This window comes from Talpa occidentalis, unplaced genomic scaffold (assembly GCF_014898055.3).
Source record: "Talpa occidentalis isolate TD23 unplaced genomic scaffold, MPIMG_talOcc4v2.1 talOcc4.13, whole genome shotgun sequence".
Lineage (NCBI taxonomy): Eukaryota > Metazoa > Chordata > Mammalia > Eulipotyphla > Talpidae > Talpa > Talpa occidentalis.
This window is the reverse complement of record NW_023601322.1, coordinates 90,211,735-90,229,971: the sequence shown is the minus strand read 5'-3', so window position 1 is coordinate 90,229,971 and position 18,237 is coordinate 90,211,735. Positions and strand designations below refer to the sequence as shown.

The following is an 18,237-nucleotide window of genomic DNA, read 5'->3' as shown; positions in this document are numbered from 1 at the left end:
GCCGGGTGTTCATCTCCTCCATTCCCTTTTGCTTTACATTCACAACAGTTTTAATAAATGTAGTAATTTTCATAAATACCTCATATAGTTGCAAGCAGATGGCATCTATGAACCCAACTTGCATACTGGGGATTTTGTTTTTCTTCTCCCTGTTCATGAGGTCCTGAAAACAAAACGCAGAGAGAGACCCGCATGCACTTAGAGAACCCTGGGCAAAGCGGTGCTAAAAAGACGCGTGCCTGGTCGGCCGGGCGAGGCCCCTGCGCGCTCCCCGCCCACATAGCGAGCTCGGGTCTGTGCCCTGGAGAGTGGGGGTGCCTCTGAAGAACACAGGGGCTTTTTATGAATTGTCCACTGATGTGGCCCCAGCTTTGGGAAAAAGCCCCCGGGTCACATTTGTTCCACACAGGGAGCTTATTCCAAAGCACTCGCGCCTGAGTACCCAGCAGCCCACTGGCAATGCTTGTTGGAAATGAAGCCGCTTCACCCTTAGCCGTGTCCGTCACTCTGCTTCCCACCAGCTCTGAGCTGCTGCACGAGCCCCGACCTAACCCAGAATCAACGTGGCTGAGCGGAGGGGCCTCTCCTGACCAGCTCCCTTTTCACCACAGCTCCGCAGAGGCCCGTTAGAATTGGAAAGACAAAACAACTGTGCTCATTGCCACAAACACTCATTCCAAAAGACAGTGTGGGAATAATCATTTTCTTGTCTTTCAGACACATGTGAAAAGGCAGGAGGGATGAAAGCCCTGTGGAAGCTCTGTGCGGGCTGAGGACGGCAGCGCAGACACCAAGAGCTGGGTGAGCTGCGGCCACGGCTACGTCAGGGACTCGCTACAAGTCAGGTGTGCAAGAGGATCTGCAAACGTGAAAAATGGCTACACCTCAATGAAAAAAGAATGAACAAAAAATGTGGGTATGACATGATGAAGCACTTTTTTTTTTTTACACTGAAGCCCTACAATATAAAAGGGATTCAAGTAGTTCTAACTGGAAAAGCGCACACTTACCGCAGGCTCGATGTTGAGTTCTTTTCTCTCTTTGTCTCCTTGGTCAAAAAATTCACTCGCTACAAGTTCTGCTATCTGCAACAGACCACAGACGGAGCCTCGGCAATGAAGCACGTCACCCCAGAGGCCTGAGGGTACGACGGTCTATGACGGCTGTCGCTTTTGACCACATTAGTAGGTTAAAGTAGGAAAGGGGGTAAGAAACGACACTTCTTTCGCTTGAAATACGCGTCCACTCACAAAGGCTGGACTTGCTGATCCCCTAAGCTGGAAGCCTTGTGGGCGCAGCTGCATGTGGAGACCCACCCCCACCTTTCAAGATCCTTTCGCTCTACAGCATCCTCTTCTCCCTGCTTAAAGACTGTCCTTAGTCTTTGCTGCTGTCGAGGAAACTGGGTGTTTACCCTGCAGTTCACACCGGGTTTGCTGGCTGCGTCCCTGTTGGCATCTGCCCTAACCTTCCACGCACTGGGCATGCGCACTAGCTGCCCGGTTAGATTAGGTTTTCTTTACCCCGTCACCAGCCGTGTCATGCCCAGTTGCCTCTCTGCTTAGCATCGTTAATTGGGGAGGGGGGGGGGGGAAGGCAGAGCGGCTGCAAAAATGGTTATCAAGTAAGCAGTCCTATTTCCCTCATAGTTGAAATAAAGTTCCCCATGTCCATTATTCAGTTATGCAGAAGCACAATTCATGTAAGTAAATGCTTTCTCTAATTGCTGTTTCAAAAATCAGCCTGATTCTTAAGCATCTAGGAAAGATGGCCACCCAAAGATTGAGTATTTTCATAATTACTTTGAACTCTTGGATGGAAACATTGAACGTACTTCACTGCGTTTACTGAAGCTCAGTGGTTCCATTTTGGCCTCCGAGTCCTTATTAATTTGGCTTTCTCTGTTCTTCTGACCACACCTTTGGCCTTTCCTAGTTTCTTGCTCTCTGCACAAACAAACAAGATTTCTGGGCTAATTTTTGTACCTTTCCTGTCTCAGAATTCCATCCTGGAAGGAACCTTGCTCCTTTCCAGTGGTGTATTCTGGAGTCTCCAAGCCAGTGCTCCATGGTGCACTGTGTGGCCAGCGTTTTGTGGAGGCATGTGGTCCTCCACTTCAGCTATAGTCAACTTAGGATGGGTTTCCAATTTATCTGATCAAGTGCTAGTAGCTCACAAAGGAAACCTATTTGTGCCCAATTATGTCATTGTGGCACTGTTTGAAAATCAGATTAAAACGTCCAAAAATAGGGCCTCCCCATGTGGCGCAGTGGTTGAGCGCTGGGCTGCAAGGCTGCCCACAGCCTCTGAAGCACCAGTTCATTCCCCGGCCGCTGGTGAGGGTCCCACCAAAAAAAAAAAACAAAAAAAAAAACCACAAATATTTCAGAAGTTACCTGTCAAAGTGACTTAGTTTAACCTTTTAACGATCACTTTCATCATCACTAAGCAACATACCCGTTGTTGAATAGGCCAGGGTTTTGTGATCGCAGAAAGGTCACAAGCTGTCATCAGCATCGCTCTGTTGGGGGAAACAAGGCCATAGTCCCTTTAACTCTCACACAGACACACATCCAGGGTAAGTCATTCCAATGAGACCACGTGGGGATGGCAGCTTATAAAGACCAAGTTTATATACAGCACAGCTGGTCCAGTGATCCCAGTGGGCCACTGTGTTTATCAGCCACTGAGATACTAGAACTGCACTTCAGGCTTCCTCATGTCATGCTACCCTGGCTCAATGGGAGAAATTATTAACCTCTTGGCAAAAATTTGCCTATTACTTTGCCACCTTGATTATCAGTTCTCAGTGACAGTATATGTTGAATACTAATAGTTAAAAGATGGCACCAGATACTGAATAACTTCCCAAGAGAGAATTATGCTAGGTGTCCCAATTTGCTCATCACATGTAGTGTCTTTCATGTGAAAAGCCTTTGCAGTATGAAATAGCATAGCCAGAGGTGACAAGGGAAAGAGGACCGCGTGCTTTCTTCCCCAGCCCCTTAGAGAAGTGAGGACCATGCAGGGCTCCGGGGACAGTGACGAGTGCTCCAGAATCTGTAAGTACCCAAACTGCCCCAGGAAAATGAATCCACCTTTACCTCTGGGTTTTCTCCTGTCAGATCCAAGTATTGGCCATTTAATCTTTTTAATTTATTTGAAGAGATAGGCAAAAAGGCCACTAAGGTAACAGAGAAACACTCAAGGTAAAGTACTACATCAGGTGTCTCTCCAGGGAAATCCAACCAAAGCGTGTTCTCTGAAAGATAGGGTACCTACCAGAGCCGGGGGTAACAACAACCAGGTGTGTGGGTCATGACCTGGTCCCCAGTTCACACACCTCAGCTGTGAGGACAACTGAGCACACACCAGACTTGGAAATAAGATATTTCTTTCTCCTGAGAAAACCTGTTGCCTGTGCTCTGTCTCACTGACCCAGTCTTGTCATGACAAAGGCATGGTACAGAGAAGAGAAGGCCCAAGGTACAGGTGAGGGAGGTAGGAATCTCCACATACTCTGCCCTCATTCACGAGGACACTCTGCACAGCCAACATCTTGGCCCCACCATCGCTAGGCGGGGCTCACAGCTCTTCTGCTGTAAGAACTGGAAAGGGCAGTAAGCGGCCCTCCAGCCTGGCTCTAATATTCTACTGCATTTTAACGGCCCTTCTAGGACCAAGGAGGGATTTATTCACCTGAATTTGCGCTGTCTTTTCGGTCAGTATCCCCATCAGCCCTTTGACCACTGGAGAAGTCTGAGACCCCCAAGACTGTCATCTTGTTAACAAGCTATGGCCATAAAGTCGGACAGACACAGACTCAATCGGGCAGCAACACTTACACTTGCAGCACAGTAATGCCTACTTACAAAAATAACTCCTTTTGATGGGGATCTTCCAAATTGAATTGATTTTTTCTTATAAGTTCAAAAAATTCTCCTCGCCTCCTTGAAGAAAAAAAAAGTTGAGTGGTTATGAGTCAGTAGTCTGCAGGCTTGCGTCTCTCTGGGCTACTAAGACGCATGGAGCAAATTTGGGGGGAGAAACATCTAATGTGTTTCCCCCCCCACCCCCAACTTCAGCGAGCCCAACAGCAAAATCACCACTTGAAAATCTTTAGTACCTCACTTTCTGGCCTTCTACCATTTTCTTGGGATAAAACATTAAACCTCACCTACTTTTAACTATAGTCTATAAACAATGGTAGCTGATTTTTATAACCTGATTATGTTTTAGAAAATGAAGCTGGAATAACATTTTGATGTCATGAGTGACTTCAAAATTTTAAATGATGGCACAAGATCTACCTGGTTTCACTTTCAACTTAACAGGCCTTGTTTGTATAGGATAAAACATGTTTATAATAATTACTCTGTCAGAATAAGGTTGTGAGGTGCTTCTGAAGCAGCGAAAGACCAAGTGCACTAATTCACTCAGTGTGCCGTGAACACCTTCTTTGCAAACACCTGTGCAAGTCAGAAGACAGAAGTTGGGAGCTGCTCTTTTCAGTATTTAAAATCTAGCCAGAGGGCCTCCCCGGAAGCGCAGCGGTTGAGCGCTGGGTTGCGAAGCTGCCCGCAGCCTCTGCAGTGCTGGTTCGATCCCCGGATGCTCCCCGGCCACCAGAGGAGGGTCCCACATGGCGCGCAGACCTCTCCTGCCGCCCGCTGCTCCCCTCAGCAGTGTACTTCGGTCCTTCTGCCTGCTCTGCTCCCTGCTCTGGCTCTGGTGAATTCTCTCACCCTCCCGCGCTTCTGACTGTACCCAGTGCATGTATGTATAAATAAATCTTTAAAAAAAATAAAATCTAGCCCGACACAAGAGCATCGTGTGAAAAACTGGTTTATGACAGAACTGACCACATGTGACTGAGCTCTAGAAAGGAAAAGCGAGTTTCCTAAGAGCTCAGAGGAGAGACCCTTGTGTCCTGGAAGGATTGGGAAGGCTTTGCAGTGGCAGATATTTTCAAATTCTGAGAATGTCAACCATCCCTCTTCTCCAAATGTTTTGCTTAACCTAAAGTTCACCCTGTTTCCTCACACTCTTATTATCTGTGAAGTGCTCCAAGATCCAACAAAGGCAATAAAATTTGCTTTTAAATGTACAAGAGTGGCTCTCTGCTGTGCGGTTTTGTGTATGTTTCCACTTCCTCTACGAAGGGATGTAAACCATGGGCAGGGATCCCTGTACAGAAGTCCTGGGCAGCCACGAGGGGGATGGCCTGGTTCCTGTCCCTCCCACACATGTAGCCAAGACCTCCGTCTGCATGTGGGGAGGGGACCACGGCCTGCCCGATGGCAGCAAGGTCCAGCCTAACTTTTAGAAAGACAACTGAATTATGCAGCGCATGCACATCCTCAGTGTACTCTAACACACTCTAGTTTCTCCATCAGCAACTCCAGAGTTCTGTATTTAATACTCTTCTACCAAAATCAAGTAATAAGGAGCAAAAGCGTCTTGTCTGTCACTCAGCAATTTTTCCTGCCTGGGTTAACACACAGGATCAAGAGCGAGGGGCCTGGACAAGTCAGCAGGGAGGAAGTCTGGGGCGCACACAGCTTCAGAGACACAGAAGTTGATTAATAACATCAGAAATAACTGTTCTAGAGTTTCTATCAGTAAGTAAGCCAAAAGAGTAGCCTTTCTGGCTTTGTTTAAGATAATGCTCCAGCGTTTGAAATAAACAGCATGTCCTTACAATCTAAAATGCCCCTGTGTGGATCTGCAGTCTAAACCCAGGCGAACACTCCCCCAAGACCTGGGTATCTCCGGGTATTCCTGGACACTTACTTGATGTACAGCGCTAGGTCTGTAGCTAAAATAGCTTGTTTGATTATTTTCAGCGTGGTCTTGTATTCTTCAATGGAGAGGCCACTGAGGATCTGATTGCCCTTCATCGGAAAAAGAAAACCACCATTAGCACTCCACCTGGAGAAACTGCCAGCAAGAACAAAACCTGAAAGTATAGTCACATCTGAAATGCACGCCTCGCATTCTGAACCTGTGGATGTGGGGAACATGCGCTCAAGCAGCCACCCGACGTAACCTTCCCTGTAAGAGCAACTGCTGCAGAAGGGCTCCCATGCCCGGGGATGCAGTTTTCCCAGCTCTCACACTCTCCAGGCCTTCATTCAGGCCTGAAGCCAGATCATTATATCTCCTTCCTGCAGGCAGGTGAACTCTTGTAAGGGAAACTTGGAGAAACCAAAGTCAAATAAATGGCCTTGAAGAATCTGGTGGTGACACTTCCGAACGACTAATTAGAAAACCATTTCTCAATGGCTTCTACAATTTAACATTTTGGGTGCCCCCTTATTTACTTTTAATGCTGAGGCCCCTGCATTCCTCAGGCACTTGCTAACATACATGGGCAACAGGCAGGAGTCAGGGGCATAGTTACTGGCAGTAGGAAAAAAGCAAGGGCTGAAGCATCTATGAAGATTATTTAATACAGACATAAATGCATGGGCAGATTATGCAAAGTTCTCCTATGTCATCACTGTTCATTTCCAGCTTCTAACTTAAAACGGAGTGGCCCTCTAGGCTTAAACTAAGTGAAACTACATGGATACTCGCACGATACGCAACACAACATCTGGAGTGTGATCCAGCTGTGCCTCCTAAATTTTAGGGCCAAGAAAAACTCCAGAGGCTCGGGAATTGGACCTGCAGACAAAGGATTTGTCCGAAGACAGGCCACTGCTGAGGATGGCAGGACGAGTCTGAACCTGGCTAAAGGGTGACTGGACACCGGCACGTGGCCCGCATCTAACCGAGGCCTCCTTGGTTGCAACGTTGATGGTAACCAGTGCTCACCCATGAACATGGTCTCATGGCAGTCAGTCATTTCAGGTTCTGGACCGAACAGAAAACTGTTCAGAAAATACCTTGTGATACTTTTACTTATTGTGAAACAACCATTTCAAGTGGAAAAGGAAACGTCCGTTTGCTGTTAACTTTGTTTTAATGACGGCAGAGCGGCGCATTCCTGTGCGCGTCCGCGCTTACGAGACGCGTGACACAGACGGGCCCTGCGGCCTGACACACAGCCCGAGTCCTTGCATAGTAATACGTTCCCTACGTCCTAACAGAGAGAGGCCCAGTAGGATACTGTTAAATGTGCTTTTAAGCAAGTCAGCTTATTACACACTGCCTGGGAGAGTAAATAAAACACAAGTTTTAGCTGGAGCACAGACCTGGCCAATCCTGAGGCAAGTCTTGACTTGCTGCTGGTAACATGACCTACACATGTGTGGTGCTCGCAAGGCTTGGTTCTGAACAACTCCACACAGAAGCACATGGTTTACAGGAAACTAGTGGGGCAGCACACTCAGAGCCCGGCCCCTTCCCAGGCAAGCACAAAATGACCTTCTCCTGGTACAGCTGGAGGTGACCGTCTGCCTCTGCAGACTTGAAAGACGCACACAGACAACCGAGTGGAAATGCTGGGCTCCCTACTGACCCCCCTGAGCTGATGCGCACTGAGCAGTCACCTCGCACTAGAGCAAAGGCAGGTGTGTGAGGAACTGGCTGGGTGACTCGCCCCTCCCCCCCAAACCCGGGGCGTGTAGGGAGAGGAGCGGCAGCCTCCCCTTCTCCACAGGTGACAGCCAGCGGGTGCTGCTGCAGGGTGTGGGCTGCATCCTGAGTTTGGGAGGCGTGGAGTCCACTGAAGCCCAGTCCCGTTCACCACCAGTCCTTTTGCCCAGTCCTTTTGCCCCACCCCAGGGAGGGCAAAAGGACCTTCAAGGAAAGGCACCAGAGGTGGACGGTCAGCTCTCCGGGAGCAGAGGAGGGAGCCGCAGCACACAGAGCTGCTCCTCCTGCAGAGGGACTGTCGGGGAGCAGCCCACGAGGAGGCCCTGGGCTGTGGTCAGGGCACGGGACGGAACTCTGCTCGCTCGACACCTCCGGGGCGCCCTGGGAGCTGCTGTGGAGGCAGCTCACCCCATCGCACCTATTCTGTTCTCCTTTCCAGTTCTCTCCACGTGGGCCAGGAGGAGCCACATGGCTGAGGCGGAGGAAGCGGAGAGAAGAAACACAGCCGGGGAAGAAAGGCGCCACCCAGGGCAGGCCGGGGGAACCGGCACCTTCAAGGCCAGTTCAACATCTGAGCTGTCACCCAGGACGGGACACCAGGGTTTCCAAATTCAGGACGGTAACTTATTTGGGGAACTACAGTAACTAGTTGGCTTTTACTTGTGAAAAAGGACCAGAAAATCCATAGACACAGGAGTTTTCTTCTAGGACATGGGGCAGGAGCTTGCACTAGGAGAACGCGACGCTGGGGACTAAAACTGCTGTAAGGGTCTACCCTGCGTGTTCTCTTTGTTCAACCCGGTATTAAAACTTTTAATTTTTTCTTATTAGAAAGGTAATTCAGGGGCCTCCCTGGGGGCGCAAGGGGTTAAGACACAACCTACGAAGCTATCTACAGCCACTGCAGCACAAGTTCCATCCCCGCCAGGGAGCTACCCACATGGCGCAGCAGACCTCTCCTGTCTCGCCCGCTGCTCCCCTCAGCAGTGTATTTCAGTCAGGCTGCCTGTTCTGTTCCCTGCTCTGTCTCTCATGACTCCTTTCACCCCCACCCCTCTGGCCTGTACCCCAGCTCTTGTATGCATAAATACATCTTTAAAAAAAAAAAAAGGTAATTCATGCATACAATATGAACAAACCAAAATACCAATGATGAAAAGTGTTAATGATTAGAAAGGCAACCACTGTGGATGTTTTGGAGTTCATTATTTTCATCTTATTTTCTCTAACACAAATATGTATAGCACATGCTTGCTTATGTTGATAAATATGCATTTCTGAGATGTTAAATAGCTTCATTCCTTCATTCCTTAACAAAGCATTTTGCAAGTGGTCAGAAGTCTCAGTAAAAACAAATGGTGCCATTGCCTTGTGAAAGCAAACTTGAGAACTGCATAATCCACTTCATTTAAACCCCCCCCCAAAAAGAAAAAAGATTAGAATCCACCGAGAGCCATAAAATACCAGGGGTTTTGTCTCTAATTTGGAATAACCAAATAGAAACCAAATTTCCCTAATCAGACACCACTGAGACAGTTTTGGTTGTCCAGAGGAGGGAGGCTGTAAAGATCACCAATGTTTGGCTTTGCCTTCCTTACCGAAAAAGGAATAAAGCGTGCTCAAGAATTTATGATGCTGGGAATAGATCCAAAACTTAAAAATAAAACTGAATCTATAAAGCTCTTTTAACATTCCACAGCCACAAATTAGGTGCTTACCGGGGTGTTGAGAATCATCAGGCACTGGTCAAAGTGGTGGTGCTCCATGATGGAATGGCAGTAGAGCTGGGCGAGCGGATGTTCGCTTCTGAAAGTGGTTTTGTTGAACAAAGAAAAAAATAAAAAATCATTTCGCTCAATGTGTTAGCTGATCAATTTCTTCTGCTTATGAGTTAACTGATAAAGAGGCTGCCCTTCAAGGACTAATCCAGCTCATACATGTCTTTCCTTTTGATGACAAGAGGAAGTCATCTCTGGGTAAGGCATTAGGAGGCTGTCAATTGTTTTCAAATACCCCCATAATTGCAGCTGGTTCAAAGTCAAAACAACTTCTTTGGTGTTGACAGCGATGCAAATAGCAGGAGGAAAAGGAACGAGGGATTTTCTCTAAATGTGAAAAACAAAACCAGTTGTACCAGTAAGATTTTCCATTTCAGAATTCCACTTAATTTAAAACCGGGAACAGATCTGCAGGCTAGCTCTCCCTTGGAGGCGTGCTGAGCCTGGGGTCACGCGCCCCCACAGAAGGGAAGCATCAGCTAGCCGGCCCTCGGTGGTGTGAGTGTTGGAAGACCAGGGAGGATTTCGTTGCATCAGAGCAACTTCCCCATGTGGGATCCAGGTGGTTTGTGTCCAGGATACAAGGGAAGCAGAGCTTTGGCTTGGCCGGGCCAAGAGGACAGTTACGGGTCAAGTGCTGCAGCAGGAACAAGGCAGCGCTCCACCTCCACAGCTGCAAACACAATTTCTACCATTCTTTACAAGAGAAACAACATGTACCTGACAGTCCCCGTTCCCCAAGTTTACAGAAGAGAAGTTCAGGAATTGCACACCCCGCGCAGTGGTAGGTGATACAGCTGGTTTCGTGCTCTATGGTGCTGCAGGAGCCAGCCTTCCACTGTCGTTTGTTCAAGATACAGGTGCTCCCCAAATTGTCCAAAGAAATACTGCAAAGTGAGTGATGCTTAAGGGCAACCAAAAGCAGTAAAAGGAAAATGCAGGGGGCAGGTGAGCACATCTATTCCTGCTGTTTCCCAGCAATACTGTGGGCTCCCAATTGTCACTCCGTCTTGTAACCTCTCCCGAATGAACTCCTTGTTTGCTCCTCCCATGTTTACTACGGAATGAGCCTTCAGGGACCGTGCTGACCAGTGGACAATGGGAAGGTAAGGAATAAAAGGAGATCAGTGACATAGGATTTCATTTTGTTGGACCCGAGACCACATGCATGCAGGTTGCAGGGGGGTTAGTGGGTTAGGAGACTCCCGGGGAAATTCTAACGGATCAGAGGCAGCCTGGGGGTGGAGCAGTCACAGCTCACATGCAAAGAAGCAAAATGATCCGAGCACTTGAGGGGGTCGATTTGATAGGAACTGACTATCCTGACGCTGGGATCTAGCGGGCATGAGTGAGGTGAAGGGTAAGCACAAATGCCAACTTCCTGCCGTGACATTTCCTGGCCTGGCACATAAAAGGCGACTGACTGGGGACAGCGGATAGGAGACGGGCAGATGACAAGCTGAGTGCTGGCTCTGTTAGTTTTAAGGTGCCTCGATACACCCAAGTGGGTGCAATAGGCTGAACGCAGGTCTAGGTTGGAGAAAGACTTGGAACACAGCGCCATGCAGGTGGTGGTCCCGGCCACGGGAAGGGATGAGATGATCCAGGCATACGGTAGACAGAGAAGACAGCCAGCCCAGGAGAGAGACAATCAATGAACCTCCTTCTGGATCTGGCTGTGTATCCCAGACTCCAGTGCGGCAACACTAGCCCCTCGGTAGACTGAAGGAGCCTTAACCCAACAACAGGGGCTTTCCTCATCACCTTCACTTACAGGAGGGAAAGCTTCTGGAGTATTTCATCTGTTGCCTTTGACACACATAACAATGTCCCTGATCACAAGGAGAATTTGCTGGGGCCTAAAGCTCATCAGTCACTACCTGTGCTCAGCAGGTCGTGTTTAATTTCTACTTCAGTCCCGTATGGGACGCTTCCCGTCACCCCATAGAACCCTCAGTCCCCTTCACTGCAGCCACTGACTCGGTCTCTGGTTTCACGCCTGGATGAGCCACCGCCAGGAGCCAGGCCCTCGGGGCACACCCCCTCTGCCTGCGGTTCTGCCCCACGGCCTGCCCCGCCTGTGAGGACAGGCTGAGGATGTGCAGGGCATGACCTGGGCTCCGTGCCGCCTCCTCGGAGGGTTGCTGCTGCAGGTCTCCCTTCTTGAGACTCCTCGAGACACAGGCGCCACTGAGCCCTGAGCTCTGCCGGTGGCCGTCCCCCTCCTGCCCGGCTCCTTCCAGCCTGACCCGGCTCCTGGGGGCACAGGCCCAGGGACCTCTGCGGTCAGGCTCGGCCTCCGCGGGACCCAGGCTGAGACGCTCTCCGAGCGGCATTTCTGCCTGGAGGCGACCAAGGTTCAGGGAGATTATGGCTTGTGTCCAAGGTCGGTGTGAAGGGCAGGGCCGGGCCAGCACCCAAGCGCGCCTTGTCCTCCCCAAGCGCAGGGGCTCACGACCCGCCCCCCAACCTCGTCAGGAGCCACCGCACAGCCCGGAGGGTGCGCACGCCCGGACGCCCAACACGCACGGCAGGCTTCAGACGACGCAGAAAGGACTGGTTCACATTAGAGACCATTCCTGGCTCGGGCGAGAGATGAATGCAGACGACGCGCGTCTGCCTTTCCTGACATTCTAAAAATACAGATTTACGCATCCACGAAAGGGTGACAAATACCCCACATTTCCTGTGTACCAAACTATTCATGGAATCCAGTGCATTTTGTATCCTGCTGCTTTCTGCGCTTTCCAACGCAGGCCCCTCGCCTCCGCGTGTGTGGCCATTTAAACCACCGCAGCAGGAGCATCCCACCCCTGTGAGAGTGACGAAGAGGAATCCACACGACCCCCCGCACTTCCTCTTGTCCTGCGATCGCTGGTTCCTCTCTGGAGGGACAGGCGGATGCCAGGGCAGAGCAGCCCAGGAGTCCAGAAACTCTACCCCACAACGGGGGCCATATTCAGGGTTAACTGTGAGCTACTGGCATTCCGACTAACTGAACTTCCACTGAATCCACTGTCAGGTCTCCGGTCTCTCAAGTCCTCCAGATCTGCCACGGATCATCTCCTTTCTGGCTAACAGTCTCAGCCCCAGTTTGAACTTCACCAGCTGTGGCTCCTGGGCTGTCTCTGCTACCCTGGTGAGTCGCGCAGAGCCCCGCAGGCCTCCACCGCTGCTCTGCCTGCTCCCCCTGACACAGCAGAAGGGCCTACACAGACCACTGTCCCGGAACCTACCCATGTGGTCTGACAGCGGCTGCCAGAAAGGGCTTTCATCTAGGTTTTACTCAATCTTGAAAACATCTTTCACTTTATCATTTTACCTCTGGCGCTATCCTATTTATCATCACCCCATTGCCAATGCTCTTCCATTCTCCTCCCGCCTTCCAGAAGCACACACATCACTCATCCATTCGGGCTTGTGATTCCCTCAAAGGCTCCATTACTGTGCCAATACCCTGGACCCTGGACATTATCTCCAGCCACTGTGGTTTCACCAGTCACCCGGCTTCTCTTGTCTCCCCCACTGACCTTGAACCTCCATTTTGGAATGTCCCCCCTCAACAACATCTTCATTGCCCACAGTGGCTGTGTCTTCACCAGAACATATCTAAACACACCACGTTGTTTCACAGCAGGCTCAAAAGGGTGTTATAGCTTGTTCATCCTTTCAGTTTTCATTCCTGGTCCCTGAGAGTCTCTGGTTCCGGTCAGAGAAGCGACCATCACTTCTGAGCATGTACAGCCCATGTAGTTGAGCAGCTCAGAACTGACTGGGCACTTCCCTGAGCTGTGACCACCTGTTTCATGAGACTAGGAAGATTCTTCGATAAGAGCAAACACATCTTACACCTTGTAACACTCCTTTTGCCTTGCCAAGTGCCATCTGTCTAAAATGTAGGGTAACTGCACGGTAATTGTGTTTGAAAACACCAAACCTCAATCGAACCAAAAAAAAAAAAAAAGCATCCACGACAGTCCCCTTATAGTCACTGTGCACCTAATGTGGGAAATTTCCACAAGGAACCTCCATGTCACCATTACGCTTTCTCTAGGCGATGTCTCTGCTTCAACCATTTTGTTCCTATTACGGCCCTATTTTTAAAACAAGAATTCAAAAGAGACAATAACAAAAACAAAGAGAAACCCCACCAACTGGGAGAACATTTTTGCACCCAACACTAATGATAAAGGACTGATCACAAAAATCTGCAAAGAGCTGATGAGACTTAACAACAACAAAGAAAAGAATCCAGTTAAAAAATGGGCAGAAGAGCTAAAAAGAAACTTCTCTGAAGAGGAAATGCAAATGGCCAACAGACATATGAAAAAATGTTCAACATCACTTGTCATCAGGGAAATGCAAATCAAAACTACCATGAGATACCATCTTACACCAGTGAGAATGGCACATATTAAAAAAACTAGCAACAACAAATGTTGGCGAGGGTGTGGAGAAAAAGGAACTCTTCTGCACTGTTGGTGGGAGTGCAAACTGGTCCAACCACTGTGGAAAGCTGTATGGAGATTTCTGGACCTACTAAACATAGAGCTTCCATATGATCCAGCAATTCCACTCCTAGGTATTTACCCAAAGGACACAGAAACATCAATTCCAAAGAGCACCTGCACCCCTATGTTTATAGCAGCACTGTTTACAATAGCTAAGCTTTGGAAACAACCCAAATGCCCAAAAATAGATGACTGGACCAAGAAGATGTGGTACATATATACCATGGAATATTACTCAGCATTCAAATAAGATAAACACATGCAATTTGCAGCAACATGGATGGCGCTGGAAGGGATCATGCTCAGCGAAATAAGCCAGAAAGAAAAAGAAAAATACCGGATGGTCTCACTCATAGCAGGAATCTAGAAAACTTAAATAAGGGACCAGGAAAACGAATAACTATAAGAAAGTGAAAATCAAAATCAACAAAAAACTACGAACCAGAGACACTTTTAGGGGGGCGGGGGTGGGAGGGGAGGGATTGGGGTCAGAATGGGGGGGCTGCAATTGTATGGGGAATATAAAAATAAAATTTATTATTAAAAAAAAAAAAAGAATTCACCAACTATCTGGTCACGCTTTGTCCAACCTTGTGGGAAAAGAAAGCACAAAGAGTGACCTCGTCTCCCAAATATTTCATAGCATCCTTGGGTTATCCCTCATAACAGCCGTCTTGCTAATCCAGGAATAAAAGAAACCAATAATGAATTGCAAAAAAGTTTCCTGCACTAGGAGCCACTTACATCAAGTTAATTTTCTGAAAAGAAGTTTAAGAGGAGCGAATGACCGAATTTCAATTCCTAGCTGTGTTACCCCCGAGGGCTGTTCTCTTTTTGATGTATTATTCTTAGTTCTGCGCCTTCCTTCACTGTTTTGGTTTTATCTGCTGTTTGAGTATCTGACGAGGTCTGGACACTGTACACCTTTCCAGAAATTAGTCCTTTATATGGGAATGTTTATGGAACTGGGTATCCTCCCAAGAGTCTCCTGTTTAAGAAAATCCTACTTGACGTATCGCTCCTTTCCAACTAAGGAAAGAAAAATAGAAACATCCCCGGAAAATTCTTGGTTTCCTCTACTGAAACCACAGGGATGTAGGAAGGAATAAAAATCTCTAAACGTCTGTAATTTTTTTTTTTAGGTTATTATTACTTGTAGAAGTCCTCCTTGTGGTGTGTGAAAGCGCGATTCTGCAGTCTATAACTTTTTCCCAGGACATTTTTTTTTGAAGAGAAGATGACGTTTCTCCAGATGTTTTTCTGGGTAATTATTTTTTAAATAAACAAAGGAGGAAAAAAATAGCTGAGTATTTTTTTCACTCGAAAGCAGGGCACTAGGCGTCTTGAGCCATCTGCACACAAACGATGCAGGGACCACAATGTCATGTCCGGGTCTCGGGTGGGCAGGGATTCGAACCCACGTCAGCCTGCATGGCCAGACTGCCCAGCACCAGCATGCATTTGCAGGCCCCGCTCCGCTGGCTCTGTGCTATCCATCTTTTCGTGCCCTCAGTCCCTTTCCTAAGTGTTCCCAAGTCAATGTGTGGCCTGGCTCACAATCACATGACAAAACACAGGGGACAAAGGACGTGTCACCCAGTCAGTTCTCCAAAATGTTAGATTTGAAGGAGGAAACAGCCGGTCCCCTCCACTCTGCAAGAGCTGGCTATCTTTTCCCATCGAAGGGCAGCAGAGGACACGGGGGCTACATCGCCACCATTCTTTTTACATGAGGTTTTTTGTTTATTTAGATAAAGCGAATGTGATTAGAGCATGTTCTGAAATTCCCCGCAGATACCCGACATCTGGGATTTCCTCACGAGCGCTAGCATTTGTTGAATCGCTTCTGTGCTTAAAACAACGCCTAGGCCTAAGAGGTTTTGCCATTAAAATACAGCCTTTTGGGTCACATGGCTGCAAGAAAAATGCCCGAAAAGTCACAGTGGCTCAGAAATCTGACGAGAAGGGATGGATGTCCATCTCCCATCTCATATGTCACTACAAAGGTCACTTACGGGAGCCCCAAAGATGGTTCTGAAGAGGACCTCCCTCTCGACATCAGCACAAAGCAGGCTCCTGATGAGGAGAGGGTGAGGCCTGCAGCTGAGATTGCCTTCACGGAAGCCCACACCAGGCGTCCTCCCTGGACCGGGCGGGCGTGTGTTCTCTCACGACTCACACGACACCATGATGGCGGAAGGAGCTCGTCACATGGCGACCGTGTGGAGAGGGAGGACTCAAACCCAAGTAGCCTGCACGGTCAGGCTCGCGAGCACCAGCTTACGTGGCCTCAGCGCAGGACTAGGCCTCCTCCAGGCACTAAGCAACAGGCAGGATGGAGCTAAGCCCTGCTCAGATGATTTCTCTCATTCCAGGGGGAAAGCTACCCCTTCCTAGCTAGTCTTCAGTGGTTTCTAATGAAAGCTCATAGGCTAGTCCCTCTAAGACAAACTCCTGGTAGTTATCTAATGAAGTAAGAGTCTGAACACAAACATTTTTTGAATTTGGGCCAGAAAACAGCTGCCAGTTCCCTGAAATAAAACCAAAGCATGTCACGGAGCCTCGACCGATGGAGAGACTGCGCCATCAAACGTGGCTGTGGCTTTTCTGGTACAACAGACAGGCCATAATTTCAGAGACTTGTCCTGCTGGGCCGGGGCAGACTCACCGCTGTATGTACGAGTTGTTCACCCCGCGGTGGTCCAAGTCGTGGCTGAGAGCAGCGATCAGCAGCGCCAGGGTCTCCAGGTCGCTCAGCTTGTTCTGTCTCACCAAAGGCAGCGCAGGCGAGAAAGAGAAACAAGAATTGGGCGCAGAGAACTCCTACCTCTTTCCAGGGTCCTGCCCCTCTTCCCTCAGTGCTCTGCAGCTGTGCTTCTTCGCAGCCATGAAGGACTCCCTCTAGGACGCTACTCTGCAGGGCATCGGGTGCGCTCTGCAGGCCAGGATGGGCTGTTCCAAACGTCACTCATCGACAGAGAAAGCGGCAATGCTCCTCCCAGGAGTAGCTGGGTACTTAAGCTCATTATCATGACTCCTTCATGAAGGACGTTACATGTGAAACAATCAAGTTCCCTGCTCTCTTTTTACTTCACTGCAGCTTCTGCAGCCCCCACCGTCGGCCACTGCTTCCTGTATCCCCGCGGAACACACCAAGGCATGTATCAAGCCAGATGATAAAGAATGAAAAGATGAAGAACAGGGGAATTTGGGCTTTAAAAAAGTTGCATGCTAGATTCCAAAGCTAAGTACTGGTGATTTCTGAATAGTTGCCATTTGTACTGTCTATACTAACATTTCCTTCATTAGGAGAAAACAGAAACTATCACCTCTTCAGTTCTGCTGGAACGGTCAACACTCTCAATACTAAGTTCCCAGCATGCATAAAAATCATAAGTTGGTGTTTTTTAATTCACAAAAAGCAAGGCTATTCTCCAGGGGTATAATCCTTATCACCTTAGCATCCTGCAAATTAAGTTCACCCTATTTCTTTTTTTTTTTTTTTTTAAGAGAGGCATGTATTTTTATTTATTTATTTATGTATTCATTTGTTTGTTTTGTACATGCATTGGGTACAGTCAGAAGCGCGGGAGGGTGAGAGAATTCACCAGAGCCAGAGCGGGGAGCAGAGCAGGCAGAAGGATCGAAGTACACTGCTGAGGGGAGCAGCGGGCGGCAGGAGAGGTCTGCGCGCCATGTGGGACCCTCCTCCAGTGGCCGTGGAGCAGCCGGGGATCGAACCGGCGCCGCAAAGTCCGCAGGCAGCTTCGCAACCCAGCGCTCAACCGCTGCGCCACCGGGGAGGCCCCACCCTATTTCTTATATATGTTTGCTAGGACTTCTGGGAAGCATTATCTTCCTTTAGAGCTAGCCAGTTCCATATGCACCCCATGAAAGCAAGCACAGAGAGTTAACGTTTTTATAATTTAAGGAAAATGCATGGGAGCTCTGAATTATCACGAGTTTTAGATGGACGCCTGGAAACACTCACTCAAACCAGTCGAGTCCCACGGAAGTTAGCGTGGAAGGACAGAGCTACGAGTGACACTGACCTGGAAAGGGTGAAATTACTTGAGCATGGGGTCTTCTTGTGAAGAGCGCACCCCGATCAGCCTGTATGAGACACTCCCCTTCCCACGAAACACTGCTGGTAAACTCAACTGAGTGAGACAGTGAGACTGAGAGAGAATCCTGAACGCACCCAGGAGGCCAACTCCAGAACGTGGTGCTTTTGTGAAATTCTTCTTGGAAACAGGGTGAATGTGGACATAGGGAATTTGGTAACTTTTCTTACACTGCAGGGTTTTTCTCAAAGACAAAGAGTCTCTTGCCCAAAGGCTAAGCATGAGGTTAAAGATTTTTTTAATGTGCCAGACACACTATATATGAAAGAAAACAGCAATTTT

The 18,237-nt window shown here is 48.7% G+C and overlaps 1 protein-coding gene across 3 annotated transcripts in view; it reads right to left on the bottom strand.

Annotated features, from left to right (window-relative positions):
* The window catches only part of PDE5A (phosphodiesterase 5A), a 118,289-nt gene that overhangs the window by 5,069 nt on the left and 94,983 nt on the right, over nucleotides 1–18,237 (bottom strand). For all 3 annotated transcript variants that reach the window (XM_037509514.2, XM_037509515.2, XM_037509516.2), the window contains exons 14-20: nucleotides 16,500–16,594; nucleotides 9,261–9,348; nucleotides 5,794–5,894; nucleotides 3,873–3,950; nucleotides 2,458–2,521; nucleotides 1,011–1,085; nucleotides 80–163 (exon numbers count right to left, since the gene is read on the bottom strand). In XM_037509514.2, the coding sequence (XP_037365411.1) occupies nucleotides 80–163; nucleotides 1,011–1,085; nucleotides 2,458–2,521; nucleotides 3,873–3,950; nucleotides 5,794–5,894; nucleotides 9,261–9,348; nucleotides 16,500–16,594 (585 nt within the window). The remainder of the gene's footprint in view (nucleotides 1–79; nucleotides 164–1,010; nucleotides 1,086–2,457; nucleotides 2,522–3,872; nucleotides 3,951–5,793; nucleotides 5,895–9,260; nucleotides 9,349–16,499; nucleotides 16,595–18,237) is intronic.